The sequence below is a fragment of the Physella acuta genome, unplaced genomic scaffold, assembly GCF_028476545.2.
Source record: "Physella acuta isolate Inbredline_101_S28 unplaced genomic scaffold, ASM2847654v3 ptg000904l, whole genome shotgun sequence".
Lineage (NCBI taxonomy): Eukaryota > Metazoa > Mollusca > Gastropoda > Physidae > Physella > Physella acuta.
In genome coordinates, this window is record NW_026732421.1 from 43,921 (window position 1) to 67,069 (window position 23,149).

Below are 23,149 nucleotides of genomic sequence, written 5' to 3' on the forward strand. Positions count from 1 at the left end.
TTGTCCGGTCTCTTTAGGTCAATTATCCAACCCAGCGTGTACCTAGATGTGACATTAATGTCGCTCTACACAATTGTGTTGCTGAGGTGGGGGGGGGGGGGATAACCAACTCAGAGTAAACATAGCGTCAGTTTTTAGATGACTGTTCTAAACATACATTTTCAATTATACATGTATACTGTTTCAGAAATAGATTTAAATAAGTAGCAGTGGTATTATGACAATAATTTTTTTTACAGAGGGGTCCATGGGGGGGGGGTTGTAACCCCCCCCCCCTGCCTACGCCACTGTCCTCACCCTCCCTTATAGATCAGGCTAAATATTAAAAGTAGAATTTGGAATGTGTTGAGTAAAATAAAATATAGTTTTTCAAAAGTATACATAGGGCCTATATAATAAGTGATTGTGAATTTTAATTTAACAATTTCATTCCTATAAAAGACAAAAACTGGTGCAGGGCATTAAACTTATTGATCTTTTAAAATGGAAGAAAAAAGTTTTTAAAGTAGCTTATGTTGTCGTACAAAGCCTTTTATTTTAGTTTGCAAAAATTATTAAGTTAATAAACTAGTAAAAGGTGAAACTTTTTTTCTTAATTTTTTACTGTTAGCGGCTGACTGCAACCGAATGTTTATATTCGTTGATCCTGTGTTTTGTTTTAAAATGCCTAAATCAATAGAGTTAAAAACCTTAGATTTAAATCCAAATCACATTCAACTCTGTAGGCCTACCTAATTTAATTAGCCTAATTAGGATTGTGCATTTCCAAATTTGTAACACATTCCTGTTCCTGCTTTTCTCAAATGGCAGGTATGAACTAAAAATGTGAAGAAATTAGTTGTCAGTTTGAATTTGAGATCAGATTGCATTTTTTTTTTAAATTGTCTGACTGACTTACTAGATCTAGTTACTAGATCTAAATCTAGTAAGTCTAGTTGAGTGAGTTTTGCATTTAAATAGATTGGGCAAAAAGTATATTGCACAATGTGGCAATTGTGTCAGCCATTTGCCTTGTGCAAGCATAATTTTTTTTCCAAATTTTTAGACTCCTTAGAGTATTACTATTACTGATACATCATAGGCTATTTCATAGGCCTACACTCTACACATATTACATAATTCATAATACATATGGCCGGCATATGGCCTATTATAGTAACATATTTTGAGGGTTTTTTTTATTGTTTTTCAGAATATCAGAAAGAACTCACCAAGGTTGAGGAGGAATTGGAGCTGGTGGAAGTTGAGCTTCAAGAATTATTAGAGAGACAAAGTCAGCTACTGAACAAACGAACAGAATTAAAAACAATTCTTTCCCAACATGAGGAAGAAGCTCACCAGAAAAAGCTGGACATCAAATGGGATAGTGAAGGTGTGTGATGGGGAGGGGGAGAGGAGTAGATCATTGTAAGCATCAGAAGGGTTTTGTAATCTTTCGGATAGCTGTTATTATCTAAAAGATCAGTAGTTAACTTTCATAGTTCAAAGTCTTAAATCCCAGATGAGAGGCTTTTTCTACTGCATGTTATGCACTGAGTTTTTCCAGAATTTATTACTCTCTTGTTGTAAATAATGCACATTTCTGTTTAATTCAGTTCTGAGTTAGTGATCTATTGAATTCTCCAAATTGTGTTAGTAAGTTAGGAATAGAGTGTATTTAACACTTAGTTTTCCATGGAGGTAATTATCTTTGCTAGAAATTACATTTCATTTGAACAGCTTAATGTGTAACTCCATAATAGGTCACATATTGGCAGAGCATAGCTGAAGATTCCTTACTCTCAAGTCTATGAAATATCTCGTACATAAATCTTAATCAAGTATTCTTTTTACACTAGGATAAACAACTCACTTTACGTTGATTTCTTTACAGAAATTAATGTATACTTAAAACTGTCCATGTTTTAAATATGATTGTCATACATTTTAAAGACTTTTGTTTGAATAAACATGTTGGGATTAATTTGTTTATCTTTGGTTTAGATTTCCCTTGGACCAAAGAGATGGATGAAATTATGAAGAATGTGTTCAAAATTAAAGAGCTGCGGCCAATGCAGAGACAGACCATGAATGCCACCTTGCAGAAAGAGGATTGTCTTCTCATCATGCCAACAGGGGGTGGCAAGAGTTTATGCTTTCAGTTACCTGCCCTTGTTGACAAAGGTAAGATCATTACTGCAGTAGCTTTATTTATTGTTTGTGTTCATAGTTTTAAAAGTTGTGAATTTAATTGAAATATGGTATTAAATTTTTAAAATTTTAAAACCTTTTTTAATTATCTACAATTATTATTCTTTTTTTACTTACCAAATTTCTAATTTTTCAGCTAAGCATATAGATTAAAATGCAGTTCATGTAGAATTTCAAGTCTTCTAAAAAATTATAACAATAGATGGTTTAAATTTGATATTGTTTATATGAACTTTAAATTTATGTTTGTTTTGTATCATTTTTTTCAAACAGTAACACTTTTTGTATTCTCAGGTCTTACACTGGTAGTCTCACCTCTGGTGTCTTTAATGGAGGACCAACTAATGGCCTTACAAGAACTTAACATTCCATCTGCGATACTGTGTGCCTCAACTAGCAAGGAAGATATCAAATTTGTACAGGTAGCTTCAGATCTTTGTTTTTTTTTTTTTTAACGAGGTGCATAATATTAGGATATCAAATTTGTAAAGTTATTATTGAAACTGCATATTATTCGTAAGAGGTGGTTATAAGATTTTCAGATTTTTCTGTAGATGTCTTTTAACCAAATGTCTAATAATGAAAACTAGCAAAACTGTACAAACAAAATTTTAAAACAGTGGTTAACTTGAACTATTAACAGGTTATAATTTACACAACCATATTGCTACAACAATTACCCAAAGAAAATTAAATACAACTTTAAATTATCATCTCTTCTGTTATCTGTAGGATGATATGGTGAACCCCAAAGGTAAGCTCCGCCTACTTTATGTGACCCCTGAGAAGCTGGCCAAAAGTAAGAGGTTCATGAACCGCTTGGAGAAATGCTATGCGGTCAACCACCTGGCCAGGATTGTCATAGACGAGGTTCACTGCTGCTCACAGTGGGGGCATGACTTTAGGCCTGGTAAACTTTACTTTCTTGATTACACCTGGTAAACTTTACTTTTTTGCTTACAGCTGATAAACTTTACTTTCTTGCTTAGACCTAGTAAACTTTACTTTCTTGCTTATACTTGGTAAACTTAACTTTCTTGCTTATGCCTAGTAAACTTTATTTTCTTGCTTACAGCTGGTAAACTTTACTTTCTTGCTTACACATGTTAAATCTTTATTTATCTTTCATGCCTTGAAAACTTGACTTTCTCACTTTTGCATGATAAATTTTACTCTTTTTTTTACTTACACTTGATAAGCTTTACTTTCTCCCTTACACCTGTTAAATTTTACTTTTTTGCTTACACTAGGTAAACTTTACTTTCTTGCTTACATATGCTAATTCTTATGCTTACACATTCTAAATCTTACCCTCCATCCTACGCCTGGAAAACTTGACTCTCACTTTTGCATGGTTAATTTTTCTCTTTTTTTACCTACACCTTGTAAATGTTTATATTATACATACTTAACTCTGTATACTGAAATTTTGTTTTTATATAAGAAAGATTTCAATATATTAATAAAGAGTTGATACTCCATTTTTGATTAGATTACAAGTTTCTCGGAATAATGAAACGCCAGTATCCTAATGCCCCCATCCTTGGCTTGACCGCGACAGCCACACTGAAAGTTCTGGAAGATGTCAAAAAGATTCTGAACATCCCAAAAGCTTTGTTATTTAGGGCATCATTCAACAGACCTAATTTATTCTATGAGGTAACATAACTCTTGAGTAACTAAAATTTAAAATTTCTGCAGAAAGCTTTTTATTAGAGTGTTCTCCCCTTAGCTAGATATTACTAAAGCCTTGTTATTTATGTCCATGCTATTGTTGTTGTGCAAAATAATTACTTATTTTATTTGCCACTTTCTTAATTTTTTCAAGGTACAAGAAAAACCCAACTCACAAAAAGAAGCAATAGATAAGATACATCAACTGATAACTAGTCGGTTTAAAGGGCAGTCAGGCAAGTTGATGGCTACTCATTTATTCACTATTTTTATTGTGCTATTAGTGTTTCTTTGACTGAACTCAACTAGTACCTGATATGTAATTAACATAGGTTGACAGCCTAAAATAAAGATTTGAATCTTATATCATCCAACAGGTCGAAATGACATTTTAAAAGCTTATCACTATTTTTTGTTAAACTAATACTAACCCCAAGACAGATGAAAAACTAAATAAAAATACTGGTAGGACATAACTGTTTGGTTCCACTTTTTTTTTTTGGTATACCCATTACGGTCAAGTTTAGAATTTTTGTAGAGAAACTAGCAAAAGTACCAGAAACTAACATTGGTTATTATTTTTAACATTATTGTCTTCTGATTCCTGTTAGATTTGTGTACTATTTCTTGCAAGTTTAGTCTACTGTTTTTCAAGTTTTATATGCTGTTTCTTCTGGTATTGTGTACTGTTTCCCCAGGTATTGTGTACTGTTTCCCCAGGTATTGTGTACTGTTTCCCCAGGTACTGTTTCCCCAGGTATTGTGTACTGTTTCCCCAGGTATTGTGTACTGTTTCCCCAGGTATTGTGTACTGTTTCCCCAGGTATTGTGTACTGTTTCCCCAGGTATTGTGTACTGTTTCCCCAGGTATTGTGTACTGTTTCCCCAGGTATTGTGTACTGTTTCCCCAGGTATTGTGTACTGTTTCCCCAGGTATTGTGTACTGTTTCCCCAGGTATTGTGTACTGTTTCCCCAGGTATTGTGTACTGTTTCCCCAGGTATTGTGTACTGTTTCCCCAGGTATTGTGTACTGTTTCCCCAGGTATTGTGTACTGTTTCCCCAGGTATTGTGTACTGTTTCCCCAGGTATTGTGTACTGTTTCCCCAGGTATTGTGTACTGTTTCCCCAGGTATTGTGTACTATTTCCCCACGTATTGTGTACTGTTTCCCCAGGTATTGTGTACTGTTTCCCCAGGTATTGTGTACTGTTTCCCCAGGTATTGTGTACTGTTTCCCCAGGTATTGTGTACTGTTTCCCCAGGTATTATGTACTGTTTCCCCAGGTACTGTTTCCCCAGGTATTGTGTACTGTTTCCCCAGGTATTGTGTACTGTTTCCCCAGGTATTGTTTCCCCAGGTACTGTTTCCCCAGGTATTGTGTACTGTTTCCCCAGGTATTGTGTACTATTTCCCCAGGTATTGTGTACTGTTTCCCCAGGTATTGTTTCCCCAGTTATTGTGTACTGTTTCCCCAGGTATTGTGTACTGTTTCCCCAGGTATTGTGTACTGTTTCCCCAGGTATTGTGTACTGTTTCCCCAGGTATTGTGCACTGTTTCCCCAGGTATTGTGTACTGTTTCCCCAGGTATTGTGTACTGTTTCCCCAGGTATTGTGTACTGTTTCCCCAGGTATTGTGTACTATTTCCCCAGGTATTGTGTACTGTTTCCCCAGGTATTGTTTCCCCAGTTATTGTGTACTGTTTCCCCAGGTATTGTGTACTGTTTCCCCAGGTATTGTGTACTGTTTCCCCAGGTATTGTGTACTGTTTCCCCAGGTATTGTGTACTGTTTCCCCAGGTATTGTGTACTGTTTCCCCAGGTATTGTGTACTGTTTCCCCAGGTATTGTGTACTGTTTCCCCAGGTATTGTGTACTGTTTCCCCAGGTATTGTGTACTATTTCCCCAGGTATTGTGTACTGTTTCCCCAGGTATTGTGTACTGTTTCCCCAGGTATTGTGTACTGTTTCCCCAGGTATTGTGTACTGTTTCCCCAGGTATTGTGTACTGTTTCCCCAGGTATTGTTTCCCCAGGTACTGTTTCCCCAGGTACTGTTTCCCCAGGTATTGTGTACTGTTTCCCCAGGTATTGTGTACTGTTTCCCCAGGTATTGTTTCCCCAGGTACTGTTTCCCCAGGTATTGTGCACTGTTTCCCCAGGTATTGTGTACTGTTTCCCCAGGTATTGTGTACTGTTTCCCCAGGTATTGTTTCCCCAGTTATTGTGTACTGTTTCCCCAGTTATTGTGTACTGTTTCCCCAGGTATTGTGTACTGTTTCCCCAGGTATTGTGTACTGTTTCCCCAGGTATTGTGCACTGTTTCCCCAGGTATTGTGTACTGTTTTCCCAGGTATTGTGTACTGTTTTCCCAGGTATTGTGTACTGTTTCCTCAGATACTGTTTCCCCAGGTATTGTGTACTGTTTCCCCAGGTATTGTGTACTGTTTCCCCAGGTATTGTGTACTGTTTCCCCAGGTATTGTGTACTGTTTCCCCAGGTATTGTTTCCCCAAGTATTGTGTACTGTTTTCCCAGGTATTGTGTACTGTTTCCCCAGGTATTGTGTACTGTTTCCCCAGGTATTGTGTACTGTTTCCCCAGGTATTGTGTACTGTTTCCCCAGGTATTGTGTACTGTTTCCTCAGGTATTGTGTACTGTTTCCCCAGGTATTGTGTACTGTTTCCCCAGGTATTGTGCACTGTTTCCCCAGGTATTGTGTACTGTTTCCTCAGGTATTGTGTACTGTTTCCCCAGGTATTGTGTACTGTTTCCCCAGGTATTGTGTACTGTTTCCCCAGGTATTGTGCACTGTTTCCCCAGGTATTGTGTACTGTTTCCTCAGGTATTGTGTACTGTTTCCCCAGGTATTGTGTACTGTTTCCCCAGGTATTGTGTACTGTTTCCCCAGGTATTGTGTACTGTTTCCCCAGGTATTGTGTACTGTTTCCCCAGGTATTGTGTACTGTTTCCCCAGGTATTGTGTACTGTTTCCCCAGGTATTGTGTACTGTTTCCCCAGGTATTGTGTACTGTTTCCCCAGGTATTGTGTACTGTTTCCCCAGTTATTGTGTACTGTTTCCCCAGGTATTGTGTACTGTTTCCCCAGGTATTGTGTACTGTTTCCCCAGGTATTGTGTACTGTTTCCCCAGGTATTGTGTACTGTTTCCCCAGGTATTGTGTACTGTTTCCCCAGGTATTGTGTACTGTTTCCCCAGGTATTGTGTACTGTTTCCCCAGGTATTGTGTACTGTTTCCCCAGGTATTGTGTACTGTTTCCCCAGGTATTGTGTACTGTTTCCCCAGTTATTGTGTACTGTTTCCCCAGGTATTGTGTACTGTTTCCCCAGGTATTGTGTACTGTTTCCCCAGGTATTGTGTACTGTTTCCCCAGGTATTGTGTACTGTTTCCCCAGGTATTGTGTACTGTTTCCCCAGGTATTGTGTACTGTTTCCCCAGGTATTGTGTACTGTTTCCCCAGGTATTGTGTACTGTTTCCCCAGTTATTGTGTACTGTTTCCCCAGGTATTGTGGACTGTTTCCCCAGGTATTGTGTACTGTTTCCCCAGGTATTGTGTACTGTTTCCCCAGGTATTGTGTACTGTTTCCCCAGGTATTGTGTACTGTTTCCCCAGGTATTGTGTACTGTTTCCCCAGGTATTGTGTACTGTTTCCCCAGGTATTGTGTACTGTTTCCCCAGGTATTGTGTACTGTTTCCCCAGGTATTGTGTACTGTTTCCTCAGGTATTGTGTACTGTTTCCCCAGGTATTGTGTACTGTTTCCCCAGGTATTGTGTACTGTTTCCCCAGGTATTGTGTACTGTTTCCCCAGGTATTGTGTACTGTTTCCCCAGGTATTGTGTACTGTTTCCCCAGGTATTGTGTACTGTTTCCCCAGGTATTGTGTACTGTTTCCCCAGTTATTGTGTACTGTTTCCCCAGGTATAGTGTACTGTTTCCCCAGGTATTGTGTACTGTTTCCCCAGGTATTGTGTACTGTTTCCCCAGTTATTGTGTACTGTTTCCCCAGGTATTGTGTACTGTTTCCCCAGGTATTGTGTACTGTTTCCCCAGGTATTGTGTACTGTTTCCCCAGGTATTGTGTACTGTTTCCCCAGGTATTGTGTACTGTTTCCCCAGGTATTGTGTACTGTTTCCCCAGGTATTGTGTACTGTTTCCCCAGGTATTGTGTACTGTTTCCCCAGGTATTGTGTACTGTTTCCCCAGGTATTGTGTACTGTTTCCCCAGGTATTGTGTACTGTTTCCCCAGGTATTGTGTACTGTTTGTGTACTGTTTCCCCAGGTATTGTGTACTGTTTGTGTACTGTTTCCCCAGGTATTGTGTACTGTTTCCCCAGGTATTGTGTACTGTTTCCCCAGGTATTGTGTACTGTTTCCCCAGGTATTGTGTACTGTTTCCCCAGGTATTGTGTACTGTTTCCTCAGGTATTGTGTACTGTTTCCCCAGGTATTGTGTACTGTTTCCCCAGGTATTGTGCACTGTTTCCCCAGGTATTGTGTACTGTTTCCTCAGGTATTGTGTACTGTTTCCCCAGGTATTGTGTACTGTTTCCCCAGGTATTGTGCACTGTTTCCCCAGGTATTGTGTACTGTTTCCTCAGGTATTGTGTACTGTTTCCCCAGGTATTGTGTACTATTTCCCCAGGATATTGTGTACTGTTTCCCCAGGTATTGTGTACTGTTTCCCCAGGTATTGTGTACTGTTTCCCCAGGTATTGTGTACTGTTTGTGTACTGTTTCCCCAGGTATTGTGTACTGTTTCCCCAGGTATTGTGTACTGTTTCCCCAGGTATTGTGCACTGTTTCCCCAGGTATTGTGCACTGTTTCCCCAGGTATTGTGTACTGTTTCCTCAGGTATTGTGCACTGTTTCCCCAGGTATTGTGTACTGTTTCCCCAGGTATTGTGTACTGTTTCCCCAGGTATTGTGTACTGTTTCCCCAGGTATTGTGTACTGTTTCCCCAGGTATTGTGTACTGTTTCCCCAGGTATTGTGTACTGTTTCCCCAGGTATTGTGTACTGTTTCCCCAGGTATTGTGTACTGTTTCCCCAGGTATTGTGTACTGTTTCCCCAGGTATTGTGTACTGTTTCCCCAGGTATTGTGTACTGTTTCCCCAGGTATTGTGTACTGTTTCCCCAGGTATTGTGTACTGTTTCCCCAGGTATTGTGTACTGTTTCCCCAGGTATTGTGTACTGTTTCCCCAGGTATTGTGTACTGTTTCCCCAGGTATTGTGTACTGTTTCCCCAGGTATTGTGTACTGTTTCCCCAGGTATTGTGTACTGTTTCCCCAGGTATTGTGTACTGTTTCCCCAGGTAATGTGTACTGTTTCCCCAGGTATTGTATACTGTTTCCCCAGGTATTGTGTACTGTTTCCCCAGGTATTGTGTACTGTTTCCCCAGGTATTGTGTACTGTTTCCCCAGGTATTGTGTACTGTACTGTTTCCCCAGGTATTGTGTACTGTTTCCCCAGGTATTGTGTACTGTTTCCCCAGGTATTGTGTACTGTTTCCCCAGGTATTGTGTACTGTACTTTTTCCCCAGGTATTGTGTACTGTTTCCCCAGGTATTGTGTACTGTTTCCCCAGGTATTGTGTACTGTTTCCCCAGGTATTGTGTACTGTTTCCCCAGGTATTGTGTACTGTTTCCCCAGGTATTGTGTACTGTTTCTCCCGTAAAGACTCAGAAGAAGTGGCCCAGGAGCTGAAGTCAAGAGGTCTCAAGGCTGGCTGGTACCACGCAGACATGGATGCCAATTCTCGCAGTACAGTCCATAAAAAATGGCTGTCAGGCGAAGTCCAGGTAGCGTTGGTTGTTTAGTTAAAGTTGCTTCTTGTTATAAGAATGTGGCTATGAGAATTATTATTTAGTTCATCTTTGAAATATGACTCGAATAATTGAGTCTTTATACTTATTACAGTATTTTATATTTTTTTTTTTTTAAAAAGTTTACTTTTGTGTAATTTTCATTTAATATTGTTTTTATTAACTTAAATAATTTTATTGAAATAATTATTTACAATTATTACATAACATTATTTAAACAAGTATAAATAAGATTTTTTAAAATTTATTGTAACATTCTTCTAATTTTGGGTCGAAGGTGTTAACCTTTTTCACAAACTATCAAATTGTAACTTACATTTTTTTTTTTTTCAATTTTATCTATAATGCTTTTATCTTAATTTTAGAATTTTAACCCTTTGAGCCCTGGCCTCCCTGGCCTAGTTTCTCCCATTACCTGAGCTCCCAGGGCCAAACCAATTTTCACTTATCTGCTTCTAACTTTGCCTATAACTTTTGAACCGTTTGAGATAATCAGACAAAATTTTGTATCCAGACTCAGGATCAAACATCAAAGCAGAAAGATTCTGAAATTCTTTATTTGTTTATAATGTATGAACAGAAAAATGTATATAAAACGAACACGTAATTATTGTTTTGATAGAACATAGAAGAAACAAATTTACATTTAGTAATTGTTTTTTTATTATTGATACCTGGCCATACTAGTTCATAGACAGAAGTCCACTTTTGTGTGATAACTTTCAAAACAGTTATCACTGCCGGACCCGATACAAAGAAAAACTTCGCATGTTTTGCTCCAGTAAACAGTTGTTGTTTTTTTCGTTTCGGCAAGTCTTTGTCATTGGCACCACGTGCATCATAACGTACTAGAACAGTTTCATTGTCACTATCAATTTCAATGTCACTGAGTTCAGTCTCAAATTCAACGTCACTATCATCATAATATAGACCAGGAATATTATCTTCTTCATCAGAATCAATAAGTAGATGTATTGCCTGAGATGCAGTCATTCTACTTCTTTTGTTGATATTTCGGTCTTTTGCTTCATCTTTTGCACCAGCTTTATGTGCTGAAGTCGATGGCCGTGGCTCAGCTTTTCGTTTCGGCGGCATTGCTACGTATTGTAAACACTTTCACTTTTCCTAAAATCTATTTTTAGAATCATAATCACGCACTAAAAAGACATATGCGCAGTTTTAGTCAGTATTCCGCTAATTATATTTAATTAGATGGTATACCGGCCGCTAGAAATATGACGCTAGATCATCGGGCCGGAAAACCTGCTTTTCGGACATATATGCCTAATGTTGAAGCCGGTTTACCGGCCTGGCGGGCTCAAAGGGTTAAAGATATAAAAAGATCTAAAAATATGTTCATTTTTGTCAAACTTAATTAAACTAGGTATTGTTCAGAAATGTGTTAAGAGTCATATTGTTTAGAAAAAATAGATGAGGGTTTAAAAATAATTTGTTCAAGTTGAGAAAGAGGTATCCAAATTGTAATGAACATTTTCAGATAATAGTTGCCACTGTGGCCTTTGGTATGGGCATTGATAAGCCAGATGTGAGGTTTGTGATACACCACTCCATCAGCAAGTCTATGGAGAATCTTTACCAGGAGAGTGGCAGGGCTGGTGGGTTTTTAATTACAATTAATAAAAATGTGTTAGTCTAGCCTGACTGACAGTATAGTATTGTATTGTTCTATAGGTCATGACATCTGACTGTATAGTGTTGTATTGTTCTACAGGTCATGACATCTGACTGTATAGTGTTGTATTGTTCTATAGGTCATGACATCTGACTGTATAGTGTTGTATTGTTCTACAGGTCATGACATCTGACTGTATAGTGTTGTATTGTTCTAAAGGTCATGACATCTGACTGTATAGTGTTGTATTGTTCTACAGGTCATGACATCTGACTGTATAGTATTGTATTGTTCTACAGGTCGAGACATCTGACTGTATAGTGTTGTATTGTTTTATAAAGCATGTCATCTGACTGTATAGTGTTGTATTGTTCTATAAATCATGACATCTGACTGTATAGTGTTGTATTGTTCTATAGGTCATGACATCTGACTGTATAGTGTTGTATTGTTCTACAGGTCATGACATCTGACTGTATAGTATTGTATTGTTCTAAAGGTCATGACATCTGACTGTATAGTGTTGTATTGTTCTACAGGTCATGACATCTGACTGTATAGTGTTGTATTGTTCTATAGGTCATGACATCTGACTGTATAGTGTTGTATTGTTCTACAGGTCATGACATCTGACTGTATAGTGTTGTATTGTTCTAAAGGTCATGACATCTGACTGTATAGTGTTGTATTGTTCTACAGGTCATGACATCTGACTGTATAGTGTTGTATTGTTCTAAAGGTCATGACATCTGACTGTATAGTGTTGTATTGTTCTACAGGTCATGACATCTGACTGTATAGTGTTGTATTGTTCTATAGGTCATGACATCTGACTGTATAGTGTTGTATTGTTCAATAGGTCATGATGTCTTACTGTATAGTGTTGTATTGTTTTATAAAGCATGTCATCTGACTGTATAGTGTTGTATTGTTCTATAAATCATGACATCTGACTGTATAGTGTTGTATTGTTCTACAGGTCATGACATCTGACTGTATAGTGTTGTATTGTTCTACAGGTCATGACATCTGACTGTATAGTGTTGTATTGTTCTACAGGTCATGACATCTGACTGTATAGTGTTGTATTGTTCTACAGGTCATGACATCTGACTGTATAGTGTTGTATTGTTCTATAGGTAATGACATCTGACTGTATAGTGTTGTATTGGTCTACAGGTCGAGACAACAAAAGGTCTGACTGTATAGTGTTGTATTGTTCTTTAGGTCATGACATCTGACTGTATAGTGTTGTATTGTTCTACAGGTCGAGACAACAAAAGGTGTGACTGTATAGTGTTGTATTGTTCAATAGGTCGAGACAACAAAAGGTCTGACTGTATAGTGTTGTATTGTTCTTTAGGTCATGACATCTGACTGTATAGTATTGTATTGTTCTAAAGGTCATGACATCTGACTGTATAGTGTTGTATTGTTCTACAGGTCATGACATCTGACTGTATAGTGTTGTATTGTTCTATAGGTCATGACATCTGACTGTATAGTGTTGTATTGTTCTACAGGTCATGACATCTGACTGTATAGTGTTGTATTGTTCTAAAGGTCATGACATCTGACTGTATAGTGTTGTATTGTTCTACAGGTCATGACATCTGACTGTATAGTGTTGTATTGTTCTAAAGGTCATGACATCTGACTGTATAGTGTTGTATTGTTCTACAGGTCATGACATCTGACTGTATAGTGTTGTATTGTTCTATAGGTCATGACATCTGACTGTATAGTGTTGTATTGTTCAATAGGTCATGATGTCTTACTGTATAGTGTTGTATTGTTTTATAAAGCATGTCATCTGACTGTATAGTGTTGTATTGTTCTATAAATCATGACATCTGACTGTATAGTGTTGTATTGTTCTACAGGTCATGACATCTGACTGTATAGTGTTGTATTGTTCTACAGGTCATGACATCTGACTGTATAGTGTTGTATTGTTCTACAGGTCATGACATCTGACTGTATAGTGTTGTATTGTTCTACAGGTCATGACATCTGACTGTATAGTGTTGTATTGTTCTATAGGTAATGACATCTGACTGTATAGTGTTGTATTGGTCTACAGGTCGAGACAACAAAAGGTCTGACTGTATAGTGTTGTATTGTTCTTTAGGTCATGACATCTGACTGTATAGTGTTGTATTGTTCAATAGGTCGAGACAACAAAAGGTCTGACTGTATAGTGTTGTATTGTTCTTTAGGTCATGACATCTGACTGTATAGTGTTGTATTGTTCAATAGGTCGAGACAACAAAAGGTCTGACTGTATAGTGTTGTATTGTTCTTTAGGTCATGACATCTGACTGTATAGTGTTGTATTGTTCTACAGGTCGAGACAACAAAAGGTGTGACTGTATAGTGTTGTATTGTTCTTTAGGTCATGACATCTGACTGTATAGTGTTGTATTGTTCTACAGGTCGAGACAACAAAAGGTGTGACTGTATAGTGTTGTATTGTTCTTTAGGTCATGACATCTGACTGTATAGTGTTGTATTGTTCTATAGGTCGAGACAACAAAAGGTCTGACTGTATAGTGTTGTAGTGTTCTCTAGGTCATGACATCTGACTGTATAGTGTTGTATTGTTCTATAGGTAATGACATCTGACTGTATAGTGTTGTATTGTTCAATAGGTCGAGACAACAAAAGGTCTGACTGTATAGTTTTGTACCGTCTGGCTGATGTAGCCAAACAAAGCTCAATGGTCTTCACTGAACAAACTGGGCTGAGGAATCTACATGGGATCATACGCTACTGTATAGATGTACGCAGGTGTGTTTTTATTATACGATATTGTACGAGATTTCTTCAGATTTGCAGATTTTATGTTTATCGTCATTGCACATAAGCTTGTCATTTTATATTGTGGGTAACTTGATAGACTGATTGAGATTAGTAACTTTAGTGTAATATAAAAAGGGAGTGGGGAAGTTTTTTAATTTCTAATTGGTTTATGGTTTGAGGCTTTGTGTGCCTTAATGTAGACGAATGTGGGAATTATACATTTTAAATACTTACATAAAAAGTGATAGGTGGTTGTAAAATGACTGTACAATTTGATTCCTAGAGATATTCTTAAAGAAACTTCCAAAAATCTCAAGTTTGTTTACTGACTGTGTTTGAGTTAGTAGAATGTCATTATGCTCATCCAGAATATGGAAGGCGATTGTCCAACCACAGAATCCCTCATATACTGAGGTCATGTAAATAAATATAATTGACCACTTTTACTGTATGGTCTAACAGAAAAAATTTCTACTATCTGTCATCAGATGTTTAGCTACCCTCTGTCACAGTTTTAAAACCAACTCACTCATCCATTCATCAGTTTTATGAAGTTTACCACTATAAACTTGACACTTAATCTACCTTGTTGATATTATTATATATGTTGTTAATGTGTTGTTTCATTTTTTATCAACATAAGCTGCCGGAGGTCAATCATCGCCCGCCATTTTGGGGAGGTGTGGGAAAGTTCACAGTGCGATCAAATGTGTGACCATTGTCTGAGATCTCACCACATCAAAGGTGACTTAAAAGTCCATTGCTGGACACTACACAACAATCTTCCCCTGCACATGAAACATGTTTTAAAAACATTGTTATTTATTTAGAACATTTGTTGTTGTGTTTGTTTGATTTATGACTGTGTATCAGTTGTGTTGTTATAAGAAATGACCCTATACAATGGTTACTGCAGTAAATAACCCTATTAAACTTACACACAAATGACTTTCTTCTATACTGCAGTAGATGACCCTACACACTCCTACCTTAACACTGTAAATGACCCTACACACTCCTACCTTAACACCGTAAATGACCCTACACACTCCTACCTTAACACCGTAAATGACCCTACACACTCCTACCTTAACACCGTAAATGACCCTACACACTCCTACCTTAACACCGTAAATGACCCTATTTACTATTACCTTAACACCGTAAATGACCCTACACACTCCTACCTTAACACCGTAAATGACCCTACACACTCCTACCTTAACACCGTAAATGACCCTACACACTCCTACCTAAACACTGTAAATGACCCTACACACTCCTACCTTAACACCGTAAATGACCCTACACACTCCTACCTTAACACCGTAAATGACCCTACACACTCCTACCTTAACACCGTAAATGACCCTACACACTCCTACCTTAACACCGTAAATGACCCTATTTACTATTACCTTAACACCGTAAATGACCCTACACACTCCTACCTTAACACCGTAAATGACCGTATTTACTATTACCTTAACAAATTACCTTAACACAATAAATGACCCTACACAGTAAATGACCCTATTTACAATTACCTTAACACAGTAAATGACCCTATTTACTATTACCTTAACACAATAAATGACCCTATTTACTATTACCGTAACACAATAAATGACCCTACACAGTAAATGACCCTATTTACAATTACCTTAACACAATAAATGACCCTATTTACTATTACCTTAACACAATAAATGACCCTATTTACTATTACCTTAACACAATAAATGACCCTACACAGTAAATGACCCTATTTACAATTACCTTAACACAATAAATGACCCTATTTACTATTACCTTAACACAATAAATGACCCTATTTACTATTACCTTAACACAATAAATGACCCTACACAGTAAATGACCCTATTTACTATTACCTAAACACAATAAATGACCCTATTTACTATTACCTTAACACAATAAATGACCCTATTTACAATTACCTTAACACAATAAATGACCCTATTTACTATTACCTTAACACAATAAATGACCCTATTTACTATTACCTTAACACAATAAATGACCCTATTTACTATTACCTTAACACAATAAATGACCCTATTTACAATTACCTTAACACAATAAATGACTCTATTTACTATTATCTTAACACAATAAATGACCCTATTTACTATTACCTTAACACAATAAATGACCCTATTTACTATTACCTTAACACAGTAAATGACTCTATTTACTATTACCTTAACACAATAAATGACCCTATTTACTATTACCTTAACACAATAAATGACCCTATTTACTATTACCTTAACACAATAAATGACCCTATTTACTATTACCTTAACACAATAAATGATCCTATTTACTATTACCTTAACACAATAAATGACCCTATTTACTATTACCTTAACACCGTAAATGACCCTACACACTCCTACCTTAACACCGTAAATGACCCTACACACTCCTACCTTAACACCGTAAATGACCCTACACACTCCTACCTTAACACCGTAAATGACCCTACACACTCCTACCTTAACACCGTAAATGACCCTATTTACTATTACCTTAACACCGTAAATGACCCTACACACTCCTACCTTAACACCATAAATGACCCTACACACTCCTACCTTAACACCGTAAATGACCCTACACACTCCTACCTTAACACCGTAAATGACCCTATTTACTATTACCTTAACAAATTACCTTAACACAATAAATGACCCTACACAGTAAATGACCCTATTTACAATTACCTTAACACAGTAAATGACCCTATTTACTATTACCTTAACACAATAAATGACCCTATTTACTATTACCTTAACACAATAAATGACCCTACACAGTAAATGACCCTATTTACAATTACCATAACACAATAAATGACCCTATTTACTATTACCTTAACACAATAAATGACCCTATTTACTATTACCTTAACACAATAAATGACCCTATTTACTATTACCTTAACACAATAAATGACCCTATTTACAATTACCTTAACACAATAAATGACCCTATTTACTATTACCTTAACACAATAAATGACCCTATTTACTATTACCGTAACACAATAAATGACCCTACACAGTAAATGACCCTATTTACAATTACCTTAACACAATAAATGACCCTATTTACTATTACCTTAACACAATAAATGACCCTATTTACTATTACCTTAACACAATAAATGACCCTACACAGTAAATGACCCTATTTACAATTACCTTAACACAATAAATGACCCTATTTACTATTACCTTAACACAATAAATGACCCTATTTACTATTACCTTAACACAATAAATGACCCTACACAGTAAATGACCCTATTTACTATTACCTTAACACAATAAATGACCCTATTTACTATTACCTTAACACAATAAATGACCCTATTTACAATTACCTTAACACAATAAATGACCCTATTTACTATTACCTTAACACAATAAATGACCCTATTTACTATTACCTTAACACAATAAATGACCCTATTTACTATTACCTTAACACAATAAATGACCCTATTTACAATTACCTTAACACAATAAATGACTCTATTTACTATTATCTTAACACAATAAATGACCCTATTTACTATTACCTTAACACAATAAATGACCCTATTTACTATTACCTTAACACAGTAAATGACTCTATTTACTATTACCTTAACACAATAAATGACCCTATTTACTATTACCTTAACACAATAAATGACCCTATTTACAATTACCTTAACACAATAAATGACCCTATTTACTATTACCTTAACACAATAAATGACCCTATTTACTATTACCTTAACACAATAAATGATCCTATTTACTATTACCTTAACACAATAAATGACCCTATTTACTATTACCTTAACACCGTAAATGACCCTACACACTCCTACCTTAACACCGTAAATGACCCTACACACTCCTACCTTAACACCGTAAATGACCCTACACACTCCTACCTTAACACCGTAAATGACCCTACACACTCCTACCTTAACACCGTAAATGACCCTATTTACTATTACCTTAACACCGTAAATGACCCTACACACTCCTACCTTAACACCATAAATGACCCTACACACTCCTACCTTAACACCGTAAATGACCCTACACACTCCTACCTTAACACCGTAAATGACCCTATTTACTATTACCTTAACAAATTACCTTAACACAATAAATGACCCTACACAGTAAATGACCCTATTTACAATTACCTTAACACAGTAAATGACCCTATTTACTATTACCTTAACACAATAAATGACCCTATTTACTATTACCTTAACACAATAAATGACCCTACACAGTAAATGACCCTATTTACAATTACCTTAACACAATAAATGACCCTATTTACTATTACCTTAACACAATAAATGACCCTATTTACTATTACCTTAACACAATAAATGACCCTATTTACTATTACCTTAACACAATAAATGACCCTATTTACAATTACCTTAACACAATAAATGACCCTATTTACTATTACCTTAACACAATAAATGACCCTATTTACAATTACCTTAACACAATAAATGACCCTATTTACTATTACCTTAACACAATAAATGACCCTATTTACTATTACCTTAACACAATAAATGACCCTATTTACTATTACCTTAACACAATAGATGACCCTATTTACTATTACCTTAACACAATAAATGACCCTATTTACTATTACCTTAACACAATAAATTACCCTATTTACTATTACCTTAACACAGTAAATGACCCTATTTACAATTACCTTAACACAGTAAATGACCCTATTTACTATTACCTTAACACAATAAATGACCCTATTTACAATTACCTTAACACAATAAATGACCCTATTTACTATTACATTAACACAATAAATGACCCTATTTACTATTACCTTAACACAATAAATGACCCTATTTACTATTACCTTAACACAATAAATGACCCTATTTACTATTACCTTAACACAATAAATGACCCTATTTACAATTACCTTAACACAATAAATGACCCTATTTACTATTACATTAACACAATAAATGACCCTATTTACTGTTACCTTAACACAATAAATGACCCTACACAGTAAATGACCCTATTTACAATTACCTTAACACAATAAATGACCCTATTTACTATTACATTAACACAATAAATGACCCTATTTACTATTACCTTAACACAATAAATGACCCTACACACTCCTACCTTAACACAATAAATGACCCTATTTACTATTACATTAACACAATAAATGACCCTATTTACTATTACCTTAACACAATAAATGACCCTACACAGTAAATGACCTTATTTACAATTACCTTAACACAATAAATGACCCTATTTACTATTACATTAACACAATAAATGACCCTATTTACTATTACCTTAACACAATAAATGACCCTACACACTCCTACCTTAACACAATAAATGACCCTATTTACTATTACCTTAACACAATAAATGACCCTACACACTCCTACCTTAACACAATAAATGACCCTATACATGGCTGCCCTCAACAGATGGGACAGTTCAGAAGGACGTGACCAAATACTGTAAAGATGTTATAGCACTACTAGACGCTGCAGCTTCAACAGAGCAGCGGGTCACCTCGGCCAAGTTGTTGGAGGCCTGGTTCAGTAGGGGGGTCACTAGTTTAAAGGTGAGTGGGTCACTGGGGGGGTGGGCACTAGTTTAAAGGTGAGTGGGTCACTGGGGGGGGGGCACTAGTTTAAAGGTTAGTGGGCCACTGGGGGGGGGGGCACTAGTTTAAAGGTGAGTGGGCTGGTTCAGGGGGGGGGGGGGGGGGGCACTAGTTTAAAGGTGAGTGGGTCACTGGGGGGGGGAGGGGCACTAGTTTAAAGGTGAGTGGGCTGGTTCAGGGGGGGGGGGGCACTAGTTTAAAGGTAAAATCTCCCTACCATTGCGTAAAATCTCCCTACCCTTGCAGGTAAAATCTCCCTACCATTGTGTAAAATCTCCCTACCATTGTGTAAAAATCTCCCTATCCTTGCAGGTAAAATCTGTGTCTGTGCCAGCCATGAGTAAAGAGCAAGCAGAAAGAATTCTGGCCCACATGTTGGTCGAGGGCTACCTACAGGAAGATTTCCACTTTACGGCCTACAGCACAATCTGCTACATTCTACCAGGTATGTAGGTCTGCTTGCTTTTTCTTATTTTAAACACCACTAGGTACGTAGGTCTGCTTGCTTTTTCTTATTTTAAACACCAGGCACGTAGGTCTGCTTGCTTTTTCTTATTTTAAACACCAGGTACGTAGGTCTGCTTGCTTTTTCTTATTTTAAACACCAGGCACGTAGGTCTGCTTGCTTTTTCTTATTTTAAACACCACTAGGTACGTAGGTCTGCTTGCTTTTTCTTATTTTAAACACCAGGCACGTAGGTCTGCTTGCTTTTTCTTATTTTAAACACCAGGTACGTAGGTCTGCTTGCTTTTTCTTATTTTAAACAACACTAGGTACGTAGGTCTGCTTGCTTTTTCTTATTTTAAACACCAGGCACGTAGGTCTGCTTGCTTTTTCTTATTTTAAACACCAGGTACGTAGGTCTGCTTGCTTTTTCTTATTTTAAACACCAGGCACGTAGGTCTGCTTGCTTTTTCTTATTTTAAACACCACTAGGTACGTAGGTCTGCTTGCTTTTTCTTATTTTAAACACCAGGCACGTAGGTCTGCTTGCTTTTTCTTATTTTAAACACCAGGTACGTAGGTCTGCTTGCTTTTTCTTATTTTAAACACCAGGTATGTAGGTCTGCTTGCTTTTTCTTATTTTAAACACCAGGTACGTAGGTCTGCTTGCTTTTTCTTATTTTAAACACCAGGTACGTAGGTCTGCTTGCTTTTTCTTATTTTAAACAACACTAGGTATGTAGGGCTGCTTGCTTTTTCTTATTTTAAACACCAGGTACGTAGGTCTGCTTGCTTTTTCTTATTTTAAACACCAGGTATGTAGGTCTGCTTGCTTTTTCTTATTTTAAACACCAGGTACGTAGGTCTGCTTGCTTTTTCTTATTTTAAACACCAGGTACGTAGGTCTGCTTGCTTTTTCTTATTTTAAACAACACTAGGTATGTAGGGCTGCTTGCTTTTTCTTATTTTAAACACCAGGTACGTAGGTCTGCTTGCTTTTTCTTATTTTAAACAACTTTTTTAAATGGCCAGCTATGAGATATTTAAATAATTAGCAAGTTATTGAGGTTTTTTACTTTGTAGTATATACGAAGTATAGAGAAAGTCTTGTAATCGTGCAAAAAAAAAATTGAGATTTTTACAATTCTCGACATTTAACACCTCACTGATACGGAAAAACATAATTTTGCAATCTTGTCTGTGTGTGTGTGTCTGTCTGTGTGTAAACACGATAACTTGAGTACCATTACAGCTAGGTTGATGAAATTTCATATAAGTATTTTATCAAAATCGTAGATCCATATCAACTTTTGAGAGATTTCCGATAACCAGAAGTAGTACTTTTTCTACTTTGAATTTTTAAAAAGCATATAACTTGAGATAGATAAATGAAATTTCACATGTAAGTAAAAGATCTAATTCTCTACCTTCTATCAAATTTTGAGTAATTTCCGTTAACCGGAAGTACTAATTTACGCTATTTCCGATTTCTCAAAAAACGCATATAAATTTAAAAAGTACTAATAATATTGCGCACTATTATGCACATTTTGTTTTGGCGTTGGCTTGGTGCGCAATTCTTTTTTCTACGAGATTCTATTCTATTTTTAAAAGTTTAAGTAATTAAAAATCATGTCTATATTCCGAGTTATATAAGAATATTCGAGAATGTTTAGGGGAGATTACTCCCAGTTTATTTAGAATAATTTTTTCAATATTTAAGTCAATTAACAGTCTAAATGTAAGCAGCAAATATTTCTCTGCATGTTTTGTGTGACTTTTCACCTTAAAAGTTGTTAATGTACAGTAAAGTTCCCTTTCAAACATGACGATTCATGGGGCAATTGAATTACAGTTCACCTGTTTCTGTGACCTTGGCATATGAAGGGGTAGTGTGGTCAGCACTATGCCCTACTTCCTTTACTTTCCCTAACTTGAGTCAGGTACCACTCATAGCTGGGTGGTCTCAGGGACATCATACTGACTTTAAACCCAGATTTGATCTAAAGTCTTTCAGTTTTATGCTCTACCATTCTACCACAGCGTCACTTCTACATATATGTAGAGAATATATTCACTCTTTAAATTGACTTGCTTTTAATTAACACAATCTATGCTTCACAACCACTATTGATTTCTAACTTCTGATTGTTTTGTTATCTTCCATCAAATTCAGGACCTAAAGCCAAACACCTTAGAAACAATGTCGCCTCAGTGTTAATGGACTTTGAAAAATCTGGGAAAGTCCCTTCAAAAAATCCAACCAAACCTGACCCATCTTCTGATGGCTCTCCTGCACTAAAGACTGAGAAGCAGCAGAAGCCTAGTCTTGTTATTGTGAACCCTGAGAAATCTCACTTCTCCACCTCTCTGCCCCCTCAACCTTGCAGACAAAAAAAGAAAATGACCAGCGCACAACAAAACGGTGTCACACCTAAACAAAAACTCGACCCCGTTGCTCCTGATTGTAAAATTTCTGATGTCAGTTTGAACTTTGATGATTCCGATGAAGGGAGCTCATCTACCAGACCCAACAACAGAAAATCCAAGTCTCCCTCAAACAGTCAAACACCCAAAACCTCGTTAAAAAAAAGGAAACGGATTTTGGTCAGTGATGACTCTGACTCGGACTATGATGAGAAAGTAACAAAAATAGAATCCAGTGCTTCTTCCTCTCCACACCAGTCCATTCTTGTCAGTGATGATGAAGATTTTCAAACTTGATTTAAAATTTGTAATAAATTGTTAATATTTTTAAAATGCTTTGTTGTCAAATATATTCTGATTAAATAAATATTTTATTTTAAATGAATTTTATGG

At 36.6% G+C, this 23,149-nt stretch overlaps 1 protein-coding gene across 1 annotated transcript; it reads left to right on the plus strand.

Annotated features, from left to right (window-relative positions):
* The first annotated feature begins 624 nt into the window (after nucleotides 1-624).
* Nucleotides 625-23,053, plus strand: LOC131953080 (ATP-dependent DNA helicase Q1). Its single transcript, XM_059316111.1, has 14 exons — nucleotides 625-810; nucleotides 1,193-1,372; nucleotides 1,984-2,163; nucleotides 2,485-2,612; nucleotides 2,923-3,100; nucleotides 3,683-3,849; nucleotides 4,019-4,100; nucleotides 9,547-9,695; nucleotides 11,218-11,335; nucleotides 14,004-14,142; nucleotides 14,798-14,898; nucleotides 19,703-19,842; nucleotides 20,197-20,329; nucleotides 22,506-23,053. Exons 1-14 carry the CDS (start codon nucleotides 804-806, stop codon nucleotides 23,051-23,053), a joined length of 2,250 nt encoding a protein of 749 aa, XP_059172094.1. The 5' UTR covers nucleotides 625-803.
* The last annotated feature ends 96 nt before the right edge of the window (nucleotides 23,054-23,149 follow it).